Source organism: Puma concolor, chromosome A1 (assembly GCF_028749965.1).
Source record: "Puma concolor isolate L17-30 chromosome A1, mPumCon1.1.hap2, whole genome shotgun sequence".
In the NCBI taxonomy this organism is placed as follows: Eukaryota; Metazoa; Chordata; class Mammalia; order Carnivora; family Felidae; genus Puma; species Puma concolor.
The window spans coordinates 124,152,008-124,170,861 of record NC_141667.1 but is presented as its reverse complement, the minus strand read 5'-3'; the positions used below and the strand labels follow the sequence as shown (position 1 = coordinate 124,170,861).

Below are 18,854 nucleotides of genomic sequence, written 5' to 3'. Positions count from 1 at the left end.
ACGTACAGTAATCACAACAGTGTAGTATTGACATAAACACGGATATATCGACCAATAGAATAGAGAGCCCAGAAATAAAAATCTCACGTTTATGGTCAAAGGATTTGGATGAGAGAGCCTAGACCATTCGATGGGGAAAGGACAGACTTTTAAATAATGCTACTGAGAAAACCGTATACCCACATGCAAAAGAATGAAGTTGAACCCTTACCTTAAACATATATACCTCTACTGCTACCACCCTGATCCAGCCACCATCTGGTTTTTCTTAAACAACTTTATATTAAGATATAATTCAGAACACATAAAATTCACCCTTTTAAAGTCTCCATGTCATTGGTCTTTAGCATATTCCTACAGTTGTGCAGCCATCATCACTAATTTTAGATTTTCATCACCCACAAAAGAAATCCGGTACCCCATTCAAGTTCACTACCCATTTCCCATCCCAGCCACCACCCTAGTCCTAAGCAACAACATAACTGTTTCTATCTACCAACATTTCTTGACCGGGTTATTAATATAGCTTCCTAACTGGTTTTCTAATTTGCCCCCTACAGATATTCTCCATGTAGCACCCAGAATGACCCTTTTAAAATGTAAACCACATTATGTCACCCTCTGCTCAAAATCCTCCCGTGGGTCTCTATTTCACCGAAAATAAAAGCCAAAGCTTTCCAGTGGCCTATAAACCTTAAAAAATTGTGGACCCTCATCTCACTGAGGTCATCTCCTATATCTTCCAGAGCCTGTGTAGTGGATGATTCCTCTTTCCGGAATGTGTTTCCACCAGGTAACTGCAAGGCTCACTCTGTCACCTGTCTCACATCTTTGCTCAGAAGCCACATTCTCAGTTATGTCTTGCAATGTTTAGTAGTCACCCCCAATACTCTCCTCTTTTTGTCCCTGCTCTATTTTTTTCAACAGCATTTATCTTCTAATACACTATAGACCTTACTCTCCCTGCTGCAATGTAAGCACTTTATGAACAGGGGCCTCTGCTGCTCTGTTCACTGATGTATCCTCAGCACTTGCAAGTGTTTGCCATGTGGTGGAAACTCACTAAACGAGTCTTGTTGAACAACGGAATAAACAAATGACCAGAGCATTCCGGACAGAGGGAAGAGCCAGTGTGAAAGGAAAGAATGCCAGAGTGGAGTGGCTACAATATGTTGAGGGGAGGGGACAGAGACAAAGATAGGGAAGGAAGCTAGGAGACTGCTGACCACTTTGTCCCTGTGCCCCCACCTGAAAAGTTCAGAATTCTCCTCTTATATCTCTGTCTCCTTTAAGCCGCCCCCCCCCCCCCCCCCCCCGCGCTTCCTGCTTCCTAAAATGTTGACTGATGTTTTCCGAGTTTCCCTTCCCAGCAGCAGTCTCCCTTCTTGCTCTATCCCCTCCAGGGCTCAGGGAGCTTTTCCATGGCTATCACTTCACAGTGATAGCACATGGCTAGCACTTCTGCAGTGCATTGCTCCTCAATTCTTGCATCCAGTCCAAACTCATCTAATCAGAACTAAACCCCAAAAACCTACTAGCTACTGGATTTCTCCACAGGGAGTTCCCTAAAGCACTTCAAGCTCTGAAGTGCCCTTCCCCCAATCTTCTTTTTCTTTTAAATTTCCATCCCCTTGAGAAATCCTGCATCACCTAAACCGGAAATCTGAGTCATCCCATCTTCACTCACATTCAGGCATCCTGGGACCCATCAGTTCTGTTTCTTTCAGAGCTCCTGGAGCCATCCTTCCCCCACATCCCCATGTCTACTGCTGTCCCGGTCAGGTCCTCACTCTTTCTCACCTGGACTCATTCAATAACCTCCTCAGTGCTCCCTTAGAATCTGCTAATCCATCCTCCACGTGGTCACCTGTGGGCTTTTTCAAACACATGCCTGCTTCCATTAACTGTCCACTAAAAACCCATTAATAACTCCTCACACCCTGCAGGATTACCTCTATGTCCCTTCCTGACATGCTTTTAGTTATATTATCTCTCTTCTGCCCAGAGGAGAGAGATGGCTCCTAAGCTTAATTAGAGCAAAACCTAAAGTTCTTACTATGTTCTATATTTACGGTGCTTCTCCAACTCCCTTTGGCAAGGGACCAAGTTTCTTTTTTAAAGTTGCAATCCATTGTGGAGGGGCGCCTGGGTGGCGCAGTCGGTTAAGCGTCCGACTTCAGCCAGGTCACGATCTCACGGTCCGTGGGTTCGAGCCCCGCGTCGGGCTCTGGGCTGATGGCTCAGAGCCTGGAGCCTGTTTCCGATTCTGTGTCTCCCTCTCTCTCTGCCCCTCCCCCGTTCATGCTCTGTCTCTGTCCCAAAAATAAATAAACGTTGAAAAAAAAAAATTTAAAGTTGCAATCCATTGTGGATGACACTTTTATAAAATACAATTGAAACATTGCTGCAATGTGAAATTTTATTAAAGTTTCTAAACATTCATTCTGGACTTTCTTAAAATTTATCTTGCCTCAGATGATATTTTGAGTAACATCGCTTTACAAGGCCCTACATAATCTGGCCCTGCTATTCTGTAATGTTTTCTCTTACTGTTCTTCCCTTCCACCCCTGCTCACCCTGCTTCCCCCACATTGGCCTCCTTGCTGTTTCCCATAACATTCCAAAGCCCTCAGGATCTTTGTGCTTGCCATTGTCTCTACCTGAAATGCCATTCCGGAAGCTATCCTTAAGCTCACTTTCCCAATTCACTCATGAGTTTGTTCAACTATCCCTTACCAGAGAGGCCTTCCTAACAATCCCATATAACATATCAATCCTCAATGCTCTCTCCTCTTTCTCTTCACAGCACTTATCTTACTTTGATATGTTATATGTTTATTGTCTTCCCCTCACCCCCACCATCCAACTAGAATCTGGACTCCGTATGAACCAGAACTTCTTTATGATTTCTGCTGTATCCACAGGGTTTAGCATCGTGCCTGGCACATAATTAGCACTTGAACGGATGAATGTCTCCAGCTTCCATCATCATGATCTCCAGCCCTACCTAATCAGTTATAATTCCCAGATCTGGCCATTATACTTTCAGGTTTCTGAGCCTTTTGAAGTGCCCATTTTTGCCTGGGAATGTCCCTCCTGAGGAAACACCTCTCAAGAGCTGGGTTAAATGTCTCCTTTTCTGTACAGCCTTCCACAGAACCACCCTTCCCTCATATAGTTGATCCCTCCCACTCACTGAATCATAACTATCTTTTCTGTGTACATCTCCCTTATGGGATTGAGAACTCCCTGAGGACATGGATGTTTTGGATTCATCTTTGTATACCAGGATCCTAATGGGGCCTGAGGTTGAGCAGGGGCTCCATAATTTTTTTTTTTTAATTTTTTTTTTAACGTTTATTTATTTTTGAGACAGAGACAGAGCATGAAAGGAGGAGGGTCAGAGAGAGAGGGAGACACAGAATCGGAAACAGGCTCCAGGCTCTGAGCAGTCAGCACAGAGCCCGACACGGGGCTCGAACTCACGGACTGTGAGATCGTGACCTGAGCCGAAGTCGGCCGCTTAACCGACTGAGCCACCCAGGCGCCCCTGGGGCTCCATAATTTTGATGAAGAGTTCTCAAAGCTATTCAAATGAAAGGAGTTGCTTCAAGTGGTTAGTTCTCTGAGACAAGAAATGTTCCAAGAGGCTGGATGAAGTCCCTTGGGGACACTCCAGGGGGCCTCCTGACTGGGGGTGGGGGTGGGGGGAGGTTTATTTATCTGTCCCCATGATTCTCTGCATCTGTGGTCTGGTAACCTGTGTAACTCTCCCACCAATGTTACTTTGCATCCTTCATCCCTACCTGTGTGGCTCTAGATACTAGAGGGAAGCAGATCAGTGGGTTGTGGTTACTTATATCCCCCTCCCTTCCTTCTCCCAGCTCCTCTGTGAGGCAAGTGCATAGCTCTCTGATGGATGTGGCTGCCTCCTCGATGTACAGAAGAGACTCCTAGAAGGAACAATACCTCTTGGTCGATGCCCTGGGTCTCTGAAATAATGTGGTTTGGAGGGCACATGTGGTTAATTGCCCTGTGAAAGGTCTAAGAGGCTGTGAAGGGTCTAAGCTGTTATCCTATTTGCAATTCAAAGATCCAGCCAGAAAAAAAAAAAAAAATCTAGCCAGAAACAATTATACACACATTTACTAACATAATGATCAGATCTCTGGTTCAGACACAGAATGTTTAATGACAGCATCTTGCAACAGTCCTCTGTGCCCAAATTCCCCGATGACACAGTGAAAGCCAAAATACCTGTGTGTGCCAAGGGGCTTTACACAGCAGAAGAGAAACCCTGGAATTATGAAACCCAGAGCTTATGTAGGACAGGTGGCATAGCTGTCCCTTCTCCCGGGAGGGTGGAAGAGATAAAGAGAGAGAGAATAAGTAAGTGGCTCCGGGTTTTATTGCCATTGACAGGGGGAGAAGCTGGCTCTTGGAAAGTGCACCACAGAGGAAACATGCTGTAACTTGCTAGGCACGTTTATCACTCAGATATCCTTTAACTCAGGTGCCAGTAATCTCCTCAGAAAGCTGGATTGCACGGAAACCTCTGTTTCTCACACACAGCCTAGACAGGCAATATTCCCTGCCCCTTGCACCCTTGAAGTTCTATTCTTAGGATGAAGAAAGTCTAAATATAATGGATTCCACATTCAGCTCTGTGCCTAGCACATCACAACACCCAGTACACACATCTGTTGAGTAAATGACATGAATCGTTGTTTCAGGTTTTAATGAACATGGGGCAGAGGGTTGGTTGATTAAGACGTTCTGACGAGGCTTCCCAGCAGCCAGGGCAATCTGAGCCAATTCATTAGTCTCTCCTGGGCTTTAGGCGAAGCCCCCCGCCCTTTGAAGCACCGCGAGGGTTCCGGACATCCCCACAGCCAAGGCCGAACGCGCACAGGCTTGGACCACGCCAGAGTTCATCGGGTCTTCTTGGGATTTGGGGGCTTCAGGGTCCATAAAGGGATTCCCGTCCAGTGTCAGGTTACTCACCTTGGGCAGCTCTTCTAGCCCCGGCACTCTGTTCAGCCTGTTGCACCTAAGATCTAGCACGCTGAGCTTGGCCGGCAGTCCCTTAGGCACCTGCTCCAGCCCAGCGAACGACAAGTTGAGAGAGTTCAGTGTGCTGGGCCAGACACATCCAGGAGCGCCTGGGGCGGTGGCGCGCAGCGAGTTGTGGCTGAGGTCTAGGCTGTGGGGTTGCACACCCGCCGCCGCCATGGCCACGCACACGCCGTTGGGCGTCTCCATCCCCGCGTTGCGTAAAGCCAGAGTCCGAAGGGCCGGGAATTTGTGCGGACAAAGAGCTGCAGTCAGTCCGTCCTCGCCAAGTCCGGGATTGTCGGATAAGTCTAAGGTGGTGAGGGCCGGAAAGGTGCGGAGTTGGGAGCAGGGAAAAGCAAGCGAGTGTGCTTGCGCAATATTCAGTACTTTGAGGCCCGGCTTTAGCCGCTGCTGCAGGTCCGCGAGCCAGGCACCTCCGGTTGCCCACGACACGTTCCGGAGACTGAGGGTGGAGAGCGCAGGCCCAGTGGCTTCCAGAAGAAGCGGCGGCATCGCGCCGGTTACCTCCAGGTTCTGGAGCGTCAGTTCCTTGAGGCGGGAATATGAGAGCGCACGCAGGAAGGCGACCAGCAGCACAGCAGGAACCTGTGCAGAGCCCACTGTGAGCCGCCGCAAGCGCAGAGCCTTGACCATGTCAGCATACTGCTTCGGGTCGGCGTCTGCGCCCTTTAGAAATTGTTCCAGGCTGCGGCCGCCGCCGTGGATCTCCACCTCGACGGCAGCCATACACTGGAAGGCGCTGGACCAGTCGGGCTGAGGATCCGTGAAGTTGCAGAAGCAGCGGACATCGTCGTCGTCCACTTCGCAGGGTTCTGGTGTGGTCTCAGAGACGCACAGCATTGGCAGCAGCAGCAGCAGCAGCAGCAAGCAGGGCGCGCGCACCTGGGAAGAGAGCGGAGGTCAGGGCGGCCCCAGCTAGTCCCTGGGGTTCTTCGAGTAGTTCCCTTTCGTCCCCAAGACCGTACACTCACCATGGTCGATTGGTGCTCGGAGACTCTGTCCTGGCAAGCTCAGGGAAGGGCTCTGGCTTCTTTCCCTGTGCAGCGGCACTCCCTGGTTTCTAGGCTCCCCACACGTTAATCTGTCCTCTTTGGCGGCCTCTGAGAGTTTATGTAACCCTGGGGTGTCACTCTGTTACTTCCTTTGTGAACCCTGGCCACTCCCCACCTCTCTGCCACCCAACCGCTCTATGCACTACGGTTCTGGGAAATTTTGCAATGAGGGATTTTGCCAGGAGAGGGACTTTTGCGGGAAGGATATTGTAGGGCATCTGGAGTGCAGTGCTCCAGGCAGTGCCCTGATGAGTCAGACACCCCAGGCTGGTTTGATAGTTATTGAGAAAGAAGGATCCCCAGTGCCGCAGGCTAGGACTCTTACCTCCCTCTGCCTCTATCCCAATGACTCAACTGGGGTACTTTGCTTAACTTTTCTCTAGTTTTGGTGGCTACTATGAACTTACCAACACACCCAAATCCAATCACCTGAATATCCTCGGATATATAATTGGATATTTTGTGGAAGGCATTGCAAATTTCATCTGTTGACTCCAAGGGATAGGATGAGGTTCGAGAGAAGGAAGTAGGTCTGAAGAACAACTCTCTTCCTTTTTTTTTTTTCTGCTGACTTGTTCTTTTTAAAACTTTATTAAGAAAGTAATAGCTTTCTTAAAAGTAGAAAGAAGTGTTTAACAGAGACACATTGGCCAAGTAGCTCCACCTCTTACAGTTTCCATGTTCTTATCCTGAAATTGAGAAACAAGGCATTTCTAACCCAGTTTGCCCCTTTGCACCTAGCTCTCCCTTCCCTTCCCCCCAACACAATTCCTGTGTCCTAGAAAGGAAAGGCTGGACCAATGTTGAATGAGGATTAATTAGTAACCTACCTGTTTTGCCAAGAAAAAAAAGCAAGTGTCCCAGAGGGTGGTGTAGGGGCTATGCCTCTATAACTGCCCTCGCAGTTCTGCACCTGTGGATTCTGGGGAAAGAGCTATACAAAAAAAATGTTTGAATTCTCACTTCTCCTATTTTTCAGGAATGGCTTCACATCTGTCCTCATTCCAAACAGGGAGGCTTCATCAAGCCAGACTGCTCTCTGTGTGCCTTGTTGGTCATGCCCTTATACCCTGAGCCATGCCCCAAAGCCAGGCCAGGTCACTGGTGCATCCTTGAGGACCAAGATGTGAGTATAGCTCAGTGTTGAATACACTGACTCTGCAGTCAGACAGCCAGGCTTGGAATCCCAGCTCTACCACTGAGGTTGTAAGATTTGGGCAAGTTTCTGGGCCTCAGATTTCTGCGCTCCTGCTTTGTAAAATGGACCTAATGGTAGTACCTGTCTATGACTACAGAGCCACATCTATTAGAGTACTCCTGATTGTTATGTTCTTCATCAAAGCCTCTGTATTCAGAAGACTCAGGCCACTGAAGCCTGGCTCCTTAGCAAACCCCATCATTTTGGGGAAAGCACTTTGTGGTGCAAATGAAGAGGGGCAATGATGGTTTGCAAAGATCCCCAACTCACACCTTGATTCAACAAATATCTATCATTTGTCTACCAAATGTCAGGACTGGTACAAAACCCGGGGATGCAGACATGGTCATCACACAGTCCCTCAAGTACTCCAGGAACTGGAAGAGGCAAACACAGACCCAGAGCTACAGTCCATAGAGAAGAGGACTCAGAGGGGAGAAACCAAGGACTTGTGGGAGCTGTGGAGAAAGGAACAGTGAGCTCTGTATTAGAGAGGACATGGGACTGTTGTTTACAGGATTGACAGTCTTGTTGGGCAGATAAGTGCAAAAAAAATCAGGGTGGGCAGCTGTAACTCTCTGAGCAGACATTTTGCCTGGTGACTTGTCTTACCTTCGCCACCAGGAGAAATATGTAGGTGTTAAAAGCACCCTGTCCCATGACAAAGGAGATAAGACCCAGACCCTACCTCCAGCCAGAGCATGGTGCATAGCAGGTGCTCAGTAAATGCTTATCCCAGAGCTGGATGGATGTTGAACCTGGAGAGATGTGGGGGCAGGATGATGGTCTGCAGATATTTAACTAGGTGATTTGTGGAAGAGATTGAAGGCAACTGACTCCAAGAGATGAAATTAAATTCTGGGGAAGGAAGTTGGGGTTTGAAAGTGCCAAATCTTAACCACTAGACTACCAAAGGAAGTTGGTTTGAAGCACTGTTCCCTTTCCTGGATTTGCTCTTTTATTTGCCTAAGTAATAGCTTTCTAAAAATTAGAGGCCTCCAGGGAAAGCTATTAGGTAAATGTTTTATAAATTACTGTTTCTCATTTTCAGTCATACCTAATGATTTCAGTAGGCTAATGTCCTGTCTTCTTAGGTACACATCAAACCTGGCACACATTAGAAATCATACAAAGTCCTGGATAGTTTTCATTTAACTAATCGATAGAAAAACACTTATTTTCCTATTGTAAGTGTGAAGCTTTTTGATTATTAATAAAAGAATCTACCAACCATCAACAAAATAAAATAAAATAAAAATAAAAATTGGAGGCCTCCAATAGAAATTTTTAAGTGCTACCAACACTCTACTTTCTTGGAATTTTGAAGGAGAGGAGACAACATCAAACGATTACACTGTAACTTAATGACAGCTGTGAAAAGGGTTATGAAGTATACATTGTTATAGGCTCTCATGACAGGGACGCAGGTACAGTAGTTCTGAGTAGGGGACACTGTAATTGAGATCCTGAGGGTGGTGTTAATTAAGGGAAGGGTGCTTATTGGGGGTGGTGGAGCAGAGACAGGGCTCTAGGGAGGGTAACAGCCTGTACAAAAGCCTGGAGAATGAAGAAAGCAAGGGCTTGGAACAAAGAGAAGATCCCAGGAGAGATGAATTAGTTGAGGCTCCCTTCCATTGAAAACTGGAGAGGTATGCAGGGATTAGACCATGCAAGGCTTACTTGGCCACAATTCAGATTTCAGAGGTAAGGAACACAGTTTTTAAATTCACCAGTGTTTCCCCAGTGCCTGGTAGTTAATGGCACTCAAAATTTGGTTTAAGAATTACTTAACCCCCCCCCCCCAGGCGCCTGGCTGGCTCAGTTGCATTCTACTCTTGATTTCGGCTCAGGTCTTGATCTCATGGTTCCTGGGATCTAGCCCTGAGTGGGTGGGGCTCTGCTGATAGCGCAGAGCCTGCTTGGGATTCTCTCTCTCCCTCTTTCTCTGCCTTTCCTTCGCTCTTTCTGTCTCTTTCAAAAATAAATAAACATTAAAAAAACAATTAAATATTTAAAAAAAAGAATTACTAGAGGCGCCTCGGTGGGTCAGTCGGTTAAGCGTGGGTCTTGGGCTCACGTCATGATCTCACAGTCCATGGGCTCCAGCCCCACCTCCAGCTCTGTGCTGACAGCTCAGAGCCTGGAGCCTCCTTCAGATTCTGTGTCTCCTTTTCTCTCTTTCTCTGCCCCTCTCCGTAACACGCTCTCTCTCTCTCAAAAGTAAATATACATTAAAAAAAGAATTACTTTTATTTAGAACAGGGAAATAATTATATTTGTCTCATTTTCTTTATACGTGTGTACTGGGGATAACTCATGATGGAGAACAATTCAATAAAGTAATGCGAATCCAGCGTTCATCAGTGAGAGCCGAGTTATTGGTGAAATCTTCCTAGAGGTCGGGGTAGTTTTGAATGTTCTTCTAGGATGTGTTAGGTATGGGGAGGTTGTATTTGCCGAGCGGAAGGTGAGGCACTGTCAGTCCAAGTCGAGGCTGAGTTTCTTTCCTAGAACTGGGAAGGAGAAAAACCGTGCTGTTCGGCTGTGCTTAGGCTCCTGGCTGCAGAGGTCCTACTCCGCCTCTAGCTTTCGCTCCGCCCCTCCCTGCCCTTGTCCCACCCCATTCTACTCTCCCTTCGCCCCGCCCCTCCATCGGTCCTTACCCCCCTCTGTCCCCGCCCTGCTCTACAGCCTGGTTGCGCCTTCTAGCTCCTCCCCGCCTTTTCTTTGCGCCGTGCTCCGCCCACTCGCACCTCCTTTTCCGGCAAGCGCTGCGGTTGCGCGGTGCGTGCCATCTTTTAGGCTCGTGGAGCGCTTCGCTGGCTTTCTGCTTTGGGCGAATTTTATCCAGGCCCACCATGTGGAGCGGAAGGCAGGGTCGCCTCAGACCGGTGGGCTGCGTGGTAGAGGAGCTACGGTGCCGCCGACGGGAGCGGGAGGCAGGTGCTGGCGAGCAAGGGAGACGGCAGGATGCGCGGGGTGGCTATGGCGGTCGGAGATAGGATAAGGAGGCTCCCGGGTTGGAGACGGGGTTCAGAGTCCTAGATGCAGCCCCTACGTTCAGCCGCTTCTTTGCCCCCAGCACTGCGGAAGGCGCGGAGGGAACAGCAGCTGATCAGTAAGAGACTGCTGAGAGACGACGCGTCGGAGGAAGCCGAAGGGGGATGTGTGGCCATGATCCTTGGGGAAACTGAGGTGAGGCGACAGGGTGCACGGTGAGGTCGACACCGGCTGGCGCCAAATTCCTTTTGAGGTCCGCCCCACATCTGGACGCGGTCCCTTCACTACCTCCATCCATCCAGTGGGCCAAGCCAGAAACCGGTGAATCATCCTCGACAACTCGGTCTCTCATCCCCACACCGATACATCAAGTCTTAGTCGTTTTAAACGTCTTAAGGAGCTTTGGCGTCCTTACGTGCTTCACCATCGTGGCTAAGCCATCCTCTTCTCCGTGTACTCAAAACAGCCTTCTAACAGGTCATCTGTATCTGTGCTTGCCGCCTTCAAATTCATTCTCCATACATCAGACAGATGTGCCTTTTAAGAACACATAGAGGGGCGCCTGGGTGGCGCAGTCGGTTAAGCGTCCGACTTCAGCCAGGTCACGATCTCACGGTCCGTGAGTTCGAGCCCCGCGTCAGGCTCTGGGCTGATGGCTCAGAGCCTGGAGCCTGTTTCCGATTCTGTGTCTCCCTCTCTCTCTGCCCCTCCCCCATTCATGCTCTGTCTCTCTCTGTCCCAAAAAATAAATAAACGTTGAAAAAAAAAAATTAAAAAAAAAAAAAAAAAAAAAAGAACACATAGAGACCGAAATCCTTCCTGTGACCTATAATGTCCAGCATTGTCTAACCTTTGCCTTCCTCCAACCTTACCAGTTTATTCATCTTAGCCCAAATTACCCGTTTTTAGGTTTTTTTGTTTTTGTTTTTTTGTTTTTTACTTATTTTTGGGAGAACGCAAGCCAGGGAGGGGCAGAGACAGGACAGAGGCTCTGAAGTGGGGTCTGGGCTGAAGCCTTACAGAAGCGATCCTGATGTGGGGCTCGAACTCACCGGGAGATCGTGACCTGAACATAATTCGATCCTTCAACTGACTGAGCCACCCAGGTGCCACACCCCTTTTTAGTTCTTGAAAGACTGTATTAGGCTCTTTCCTGTCTCAAGTCATTTGCATTTGCAGCATCTAAAAGTGAGTCTCTTTTAGTATTGGCTTGACAGCCTGTTTGCAGAATATCGATCCTACTAATTGCTTGTTTATCGTTTTTCCAACGAGACTTATTTATTTGTTTTTTAATGTTTATTTATTTTTGAGAGAGAGACAGAGTGCGAGCAGGGGAGGGGCAGAGAGAGAGGGAAGGAGACAGAATCTAAAGCAGGCTCCAGGCCCAGAGCTGTTGGCACAGAGCCTCATATGGGGCTTGAACCCTCAAACCGCAAGATCATGACCTGAGCCAAAGTTGGACACTTAGTTGACTGAGCCACCCAGGTGCCTCAGAACCTACACCCTATCTTAGTTGTTGTCATTGAAAACTCAGATGCCTGTAGACTATCAGGCATAGAGTAGATGGTCAGTATTTAGTGAATAAGTGAATGAAATGATTAGTTTTACCTGATTTATTCATTCAGCAAGCATCGGGCATCCCCTTTGTTTATATTGTCTGTGTTTACATATGTTGTTCACAAAGCACTCGTGCCTAGGTTCATTGGTTCATTGTGTGCTTACTTTATGCCAAGATACTGTGCTGGGTACTGAGGTACACAAAGATGAAGAGAATCCCTTTCTTTGAAGTGCTTGCAATAACCCAGTGAAGGAGACAGGTGTGCTAACCACCTGTCATGAAGGAAACATGAGGCACAATAGAAACCCCTAAATGTGCAACAGGAAGCCAGGAAGACCTTACTTCTCAGAGGCAGTAACCGGAATAGAAATCTGAAGGGATTGGAGGACCTGGGGGGACTATCCCAGGCAGAAAAATAGATTGTGCAAAAGCTTGGAAGCATTAGAAACAAGTCATGTTATGCTAGGTGTTGGAGTATAGGTTGCACGGGGAGAATGGCTAGAGGGATAGGCTGTGCCAGACTGAAAGGTTTAAATGTTATCCTTGAAATAACCCCTTAAGAAGGCAGGAGAGATGTTATTCCCATTTTTCAGGTGAAAAACTGAGGTTTAGGTTTCTTGTAGAGAAGTGGCAGGGCTGGTATTAAACCCAGTTCTGATTCCCTCTTCTGTCTACCCTACTGCAAGATTGAAACTTACTAGCCATATTAATGTGAATGACAAGTTCAAGGGATGGTGCAACATTGGAGTGCTCACAGGTGAAGTGGGCAGAGTAGGACTCATGTTTGCTTTCTGGCAACTTTATGTTGCCATCTCTTCTCTCCATGCCCTGTGCTCCAGATCCAGCATTTCCTACGATTAGCACAGCAGGGGACAGAAGAAAAGGAGAGAGAGAGGGCTCTGGTCAGCCTTCGTCGAGGCTTGCAGCACCCTGAGACGCAGCAGACCTTCATCTGGTCAGTGTGGGTGGTGTGAGTGGGGGCTGGGTCTCTAAGAGATGGACAGGAGTGTGGAGGGGACGGGCCACAGGCTGAGCAGGGCTCTGGTGCTCACTCATGTAGGCTGGAGGGCAGCATGCGGACCTTGGTCGGGCTTCTGACCAGCAACCAAGCCCTGTTGCAGCTTGAGGCCGCTCGGTGCCTTCATGAGCTCTCTCATTCTGAACAGTCTGCGGTGGCTGAGGCCTGCCTGCCAGCCACTTCCTACCTTCTCACCTACCTCTCCGGTCACAGCTCAGACTTTATAGTAAGCCTTGTCCCTTCCTACCTTGTTCTTGGCTTGAATTTAAAAATTATGCTTTTGGGTGTAGTTTGACCTGGCACATAGGGGAAGAAGAAAACTTGTTTCCCCTGATGTCCATAGCCATACATATGCCCATCATCTTCCACTCCCTTTTGCCCAGAGCCTCGAAGACAACACTGTTCCATCCTCCGCACTCCCACCCCCACCCTAGCCTGAGATAGGCTATGCCCAGTGCTTTTGTTGTCCCACTCTCAGGAGCTCTGTCTGTATACACTGGGTAACCTGATTGTGGAGAGTGAGGCTGTGAGAAGGCAGCTCCTGCCACAGGGCATTGTTCCAGCCTTGGCTGCCTGCATCCAGGTGAGCGTCCATCTACTGTCTCCCTCGTTGGGCAGCACTCCCCTCACTTGTCTCTACATGGTCCCCCTGCTTTGTTTAGGCAGCTTCAGCCTCTGCCCTATGCTAAGGGGTTGAAGGTTACAGGGAACCTTATGACGCGGTTTCCAGAGTCAGATCTGTACTCTGTCTACTTCTAGTACTTCTGTATTCTGTCTACTTCTAGTCCCCCCATCTGACTGTGCTGGAAGCCCTTGGATATGCCTTATCCCAGCTTCTGCAAGTTAAGGAAGCTCCAGAGATGATCATCCCGTAAGTAAAATTGTGTCTGCAGATGTGCAGGTAGGTGTGACCCACTTTGTATTGTAACCCCTGGAGGTGTGATTGAGTCTTGTTTCCAAAGCTATTGCACATTTTAGCTCAAGGTGTCTGGCTGGGAAGAGCTTTGGATTTGAATGCTTTCCCACCTGCTTTTAGGGTTTGGGAAGAATGACTGGCATCTTGGTTTCTGTGGTTCCCACTCACAGCTCTCCTTCTGCTGACAGCTCCGTCTTGGGCTCCACTCTCCCTGAGCACATCCTGCGACTGTTGCAACCTGGTCCAAAGCTGAACCTTGGGGTTGCTGTGGAGTTTGCCTGGTGTCTGCACTATATCATCTGCAGGTAACAAAGGCCTTTTGCAGAAGTCCCACAGACCTTCCCTAGGTCTCCCTAGGTCTCCCTTCTAGGACACTCTTGTTTTTGAACTTTGGTTTCTGGAATTTCAGAGAGTTTTCTTCCTTCTGTAGTCCTCTTTACTTGGAGCCCAGGAAGCCTACAACCTAGGCCATTTGCCATCTTTTTTTTTTATTTTTTAAAAAATTTTTTTTTTAATGTTTATTTATTTTTGAGACAGAGAGAGACAGAGCATGAACAGGGGAGGGGCAGAGAGAGGGAGACACAGAATCTGAAACAGGCTCCAGGCTCTGAGCTGTCAGCACAGAGCCCGACGCGGGGCTCGAACTCACGGACCGCGAGATCATGACCTGAGCTGAAGTCGGACGCTTCACCGACTGAGCCACCCAGGCGCCCCTAGGCCATTTGCCATCTTAAAGGTAGGATTGACTGAGTAGTGACTATTTGATTCTTATTGCCCAGCCAGGTCGACAATACCCTGCTTATCTCCCATGGGGGTCTGTCCACTCTGGGGTTGCTGCTATTGGACATGGCTGGAGCTGTCCAGAGAACAGAGGATACAGGACTGGAGCTGGTAGGTGAAGAGAACAGGTCAAGGTCTGGGCTACCTTTCTTCCTACTGTTCTTCCTTCAGTACACAGGTAGCCCCTTCCTCCTTAGACCATACTCAGACTAACTTGTCTTTGCAGCTGGCATGTCCTGTGCTTCGGTGTCTAAGCAACTTGCTAACAGAAGCAGCAATGGAGGTTGTGGGAGGGCAAAATCAGCTTGAAGACGAGCGTGTTGTGGCTGCCTTATTTATCCTTCTGCAGTTCTTCCTTCAGAAACAGCCCAGCCTACTTCCTGAGGGCCTCTGGCTCCTTAACAACCTCACTGGTATGTGTCATAATGTGCCTAGGACCTTTAGATACTGGACATACTTACTCACTGACTTGGCCAAGGTGGGTAGGATTGGGGGGGGGGGGCAGTTGCAGTTTCATTTCCCTGTTTGGGGACTCTACTGTGACATTTTCCCTTCTAGCAAACAGTCCTAGTTTCTGTACCTCCTTGCTCTCCATGGATCTGATTGAGCCCCTCTTGCAGTTGTTGCCAGTTTCTAACGTGGTGAGCATATTGGTAGGTATTGGGGTCACTTAAGTATGGGATCTGGTGCCAAAGTAAAAACAATGGGAGCAGGCCTTTGCACTCAGAAGTACCCTTACCTGAGAGCTGGCAGGTGGTGTGGTATGGATGGCTTCAGGGCCAGACCAGTCTAGATGTGAATCCTTAAACGACTAGTTACTAACCTTGGGCAAATCAGCTTATCATCTTGAACTTTAGTTTCCTCGTGTGTAAGTGGGAATAGCAGTCCTACCTGAGGGCAGCTGTAGGGATTACAAAACATGCATATAAGTGCTTGGCATGGTGCCTGGCCATGTGGTCAGCACTCCATATTTTAGCGATCTTTAGTCTTTAGTTTTCATCCTTTGTGGGGACTGTGTATACATGTCTTTCTGCAGGTCCTCACAGTTCTGTGCAACGTGGCAGAGAAGGGTCCTGCTTACTGCCAACGTCTGTGGCCAGGGCCCTTGCTCTCCTGCTTGATTGGTACACTGGCCTTCCCTGACATTGAGGTAGTAGGCCAGAGTTTAGAGCTGCTGCGATTGCTGTTCCTCTACCAGCCAGAGGTGGGTTTTGGCCCTGGTCCCCTGTTCTGAGGCCTCTAGTCTCACTATGGCCCCTTTCCTTCCAGTCCTATCTCTAGTCAATTCTCTGGGCCTGGCAAGCCTATATGGACTCCAGGTCGGAACTTCCAGCCTCTTTTTGGGAAGGCTTTCTTCCAAATAGAGGTGGATTAACCCATAAGCCTGTAGGAATCAAGTGTTAGGGCACAGGGATCCAGGTATTAAATCCTTTTCTACCCTGCCCTTAGGCTGCTAAGGATTTTCTGCAGCAATCAGGGCTGCAGGTCCTGGAAAGGCACCAGGAGGAGGCCCAGCTCCAGGATCGTGTGCATGCTCTCCAGCAGACAGCTCTTCACCAGTGACCTTTTTGATGTCATTCTACTCATCACCACCACCCTACCCTTGCCCTAACTTTCTTGCCTATGGATCCCCCTTTGAGGTTTTAGAACCATAATGGTATCTCCTGCTCTCTGCTCCTGTGTCTAAGCCAAGACTTTCAAAGCTCAGCTCTTCTTTGACCCAGAACTGTCCATATAGGACCAAAGGGGACTTGATGTGGGCCTGGAATCACCCCCCCCCCCCGCCCCCCCCCCCCGCCATTAGCAGCTCGTGGTTTTTAAAGGGACAGAATAAAGTTTTATTTTTACATTAAACTGGTTTGTCCCAGTGGTTGCACAATAAGGGGTAGAGGGGAAAATAAGGGCATCCAGAGATGGTATTTTTCAGCACAAGCTTTATAAATAACAGAAGAACACATTTTCCCCACATTTTACTCAGTCCAGCATAGTCCAAGCTTTGGGGCTGTTGCTCTTAACAATCAGTGGAGGCTTCACCTTCAGGCTTTGCCACTTAGCACATTCTCCATGGCTCTGGTTACTTGATCAGCACTGAAGTTATTCAAAGAGACATTCTTCTCTTGGCCAAATGCTGAGGAGACAGAGAAGTAATTAAATATCCAATATGCACTGAGGGGGTACTAAGATATTAATAAAAGGTCTTTGTCTTTAACTTACAGTTTTGTGAGAATAGGAAAAGTAATGAGATATCACCAAGATGTATTTGGGATGCCTAGAATTTATCCATTGGGTGTCAAACACCTCTAGGAAGCACAGGTCTGACTAGAATTTTGGCTGATTCTGGGTGGCCACAATGGGAAGGAAGGTGTTTCGGGGCAGTTTTTAGGGGCCTGGTAGGTATTTACTATTGAGCACAGTTTGCATGGGCCTAGCCTTGGCTAGGTGCCAAGTCTATGGCTCCCATAGTCCTAGTATAATACACTCATCTGTATCCATCTCCTCTAGTCTATTGACTTTTTACTCCCCATTTAAAAAAAATATTTATTTTGAGGGAGAGAGAGACATAGTGCGAGCAGCAGAGGTGCAGAGATAGAGGGAGACATAGAATCTGAAGCAGGCTCTAGGCTGTGAGCTGTCAGCACAGAGCCCAAGTGGGGCTCAAACTCACCAACTGTGAGATCATGACCTGAGCCAAAGTCAGATGCTTAACCAACTGAACCACCAAGGCGCTCCCTCCCCAGTTTTTAATACATACTGCAGTTACCCACTGTTAGAACCAGTCTACCTTAAGTGTGATTTTATTTTCTCCTGTCATTCCTAGGCAAAGGTGTAGTTAAAAACTGTGACCACAATACCATTATTCAGTAAGTCTTATAGGTACTGTGTGCCTGCTAGGTGTCAAGCAATTTAATTTTCAGATTATGGAAAACTTAAATTGGGAATATGAGCAAAAGGTGCTAAGGGCATTGTTACATAACTTGCCAGGGAATTCCTTATTGAGGAGGGGATACACATATTCAGACCTGAATAACAACAACCTGAATTGCAACTACCTAGCCATGAAAATCTGGTAGAAGTGCATCCTAAAAAGGGGGAACATGTGTAAAAGGCTCAACTCTGTTGTATCCTAGCTGCATAACCTTAGTTATGTTCCATAAAAAAATTTTTTTGGTAAGCTCCACACCCAATGTTGGGCCTGAACTCAACCCCCACATCGAGTCACATGCTCTTTTGACTGAACCAGCCAGGTGACCCTGCTGCATCAAAATTTTTATTCATCCTTCTCATCTCTACAATGAGAAAAAAACCAAACACCCCCTCACATGATTAATGAAGATTAAATGAGATTTAGGCAAGAAAGCACTCAACACACCTTAGCATTAATTACTCAACAGAATCATCTTAAGTTTTTGTTACTGAGATTCTCACACTACCAAGCGTAGCACTGCCCGCACCTAATGTGTAAGGACCCACATCGATGGTAATTGACTAGCATCTCTTCTTCCCCATCTGAACCCCGTTCTGAATTACGAAAACAGCTCTTGGAATTTACGCAGTACCGGGCCCGTCTCCACACCTATGCTACTAGAGACAGGAAACTTCCTGTAACCGTGCAAATGTGAATTTATCTGAAACAACCGCAAAAGCAAGGACGAAGTCCGAGTTCCAGTCTCCCTACAGATTTCTGCTTGACCCCTGGATGACTCTGTCTCTTCAAACCATTGCTCTACCGAGCTCCTAGACCGCCCGCTTCCCCCGCTCACCGTAACGGGCCCAGAGCTTGGGCTGCACATCGGAACACTCGCGGATTAGGATTGGCAGGTCAGGGTTCGCCTTCTTCAGCTCCACATAGTGTTTCTCGATAAATTCCCTGGGGGGGGGGGGGGCGAGAGAGAGCTGTGCGTGCTATCTACGCGCCGGCCTCCCCAGACACCCGGGAGACAGAGGTCATGACCTGGGAACCCCGAAGCTTACCGGCCCCACTACCTTGCGCCTCACCTGACGCCCTGACTGCCAGGCGAGCGCTGGCACAAGTGGACGCGAATTTCACGCAGGCCCAGTTTTGCCCGAATTCCGCGACTGGCTACAGCCGCCGCCATCTCCGCTAGCGCTTAACTCCCCGCCCCAGGACTTCCGGTCATGTTCTCTAATCCGACCAATCGCGGACCCTCCAGTTCCCGCGATATTTAGATGACGCAGGGGGGCAGGCTAAAGTTTAGCCAATGCCTTAAAAACATTGCCAAGGAAACGTTCCGGTT

The 18,854-nt window shown here is 48.3% G+C and overlaps 3 protein-coding genes across 7 annotated transcripts; 1 reads left to right on the top strand and 2 right to left on the bottom strand.

The window, feature by feature from the left end:
- Positions 1–4,128: 4,128 nt before the first annotated feature.
- On the bottom strand, positions 4,129–6,279 carry CD14 (CD14 molecule). Its single transcript, XM_025923429.2, has 2 exons — positions 6,048–6,279; positions 4,129–5,958 (listed from the first exon to the last, which is right to left on the bottom strand). The coding sequence occupies exons 1-2, from the start codon at positions 6,048–6,050 to the stop codon at positions 4,837–4,839; spliced, it is 1,125 nt and encodes a 374-aa protein (XP_025779214.2). The 5' UTR covers positions 6,051–6,279; the 3' UTR covers positions 4,129–4,836.
- Positions 5,841–16,452, top strand: TMCO6 (transmembrane and coiled-coil domains 6). 5 transcript variants are annotated; one of them, XM_086702480.1, is made up of 13 exons: positions 5,841–5,975; positions 7,108–7,254; positions 7,641–7,801; positions 12,724–12,839; positions 12,945–13,128; positions 13,381–13,485; positions 13,688–13,773; positions 14,007–14,123; positions 14,598–14,709; positions 14,825–15,011; positions 15,157–15,251; positions 15,635–15,802; positions 16,048–16,452. In XM_086702480.1, the coding sequence occupies exons 3-13, from the start codon at positions 7,661–7,663 to the stop codon at positions 16,159–16,161; spliced, it is 1,425 nt and encodes a 474-aa protein (XP_086558606.1). In that variant the 5' UTR covers positions 5,841–5,975; positions 7,108–7,254; positions 7,641–7,660; the 3' UTR covers positions 16,162–16,452. The 5 variants fall into 5 exon arrangements, with proteins under 5 accessions (XP_086558606.1, XP_086558601.1, XP_086558618.1 ...); XM_086702492.1 differs by lacking the exons at positions 5,841–5,975; positions 7,108–7,254 and adding an exon at positions 10,409–10,521 and having other exon boundaries at positions 7,293–7,801; XM_025924545.2 differs by lacking the exons at positions 5,841–5,975; positions 7,108–7,254; positions 7,641–7,801 and adding exons at positions 10,076–10,269; positions 10,409–10,521.
- A 63-nt stretch (positions 16,453–16,515) lies between these two features.
- On the bottom strand, positions 16,516–18,752 carry NDUFA2 (NADH:ubiquinone oxidoreductase subunit A2). Its single transcript, XM_025924307.2, has 3 exons — positions 18,595–18,752; positions 18,360–18,466; positions 16,516–16,726 (listed from the first exon to the last, which is right to left on the bottom strand). The coding sequence occupies exons 1-3, from the start codon at positions 18,693–18,695 to the stop codon at positions 16,635–16,637; spliced, it is 300 nt and encodes a 99-aa protein (XP_025780092.1). The 5' UTR covers positions 18,696–18,752; the 3' UTR covers positions 16,516–16,634.
- Between the last annotated feature and the right edge of the window lie 102 nt (positions 18,753–18,854).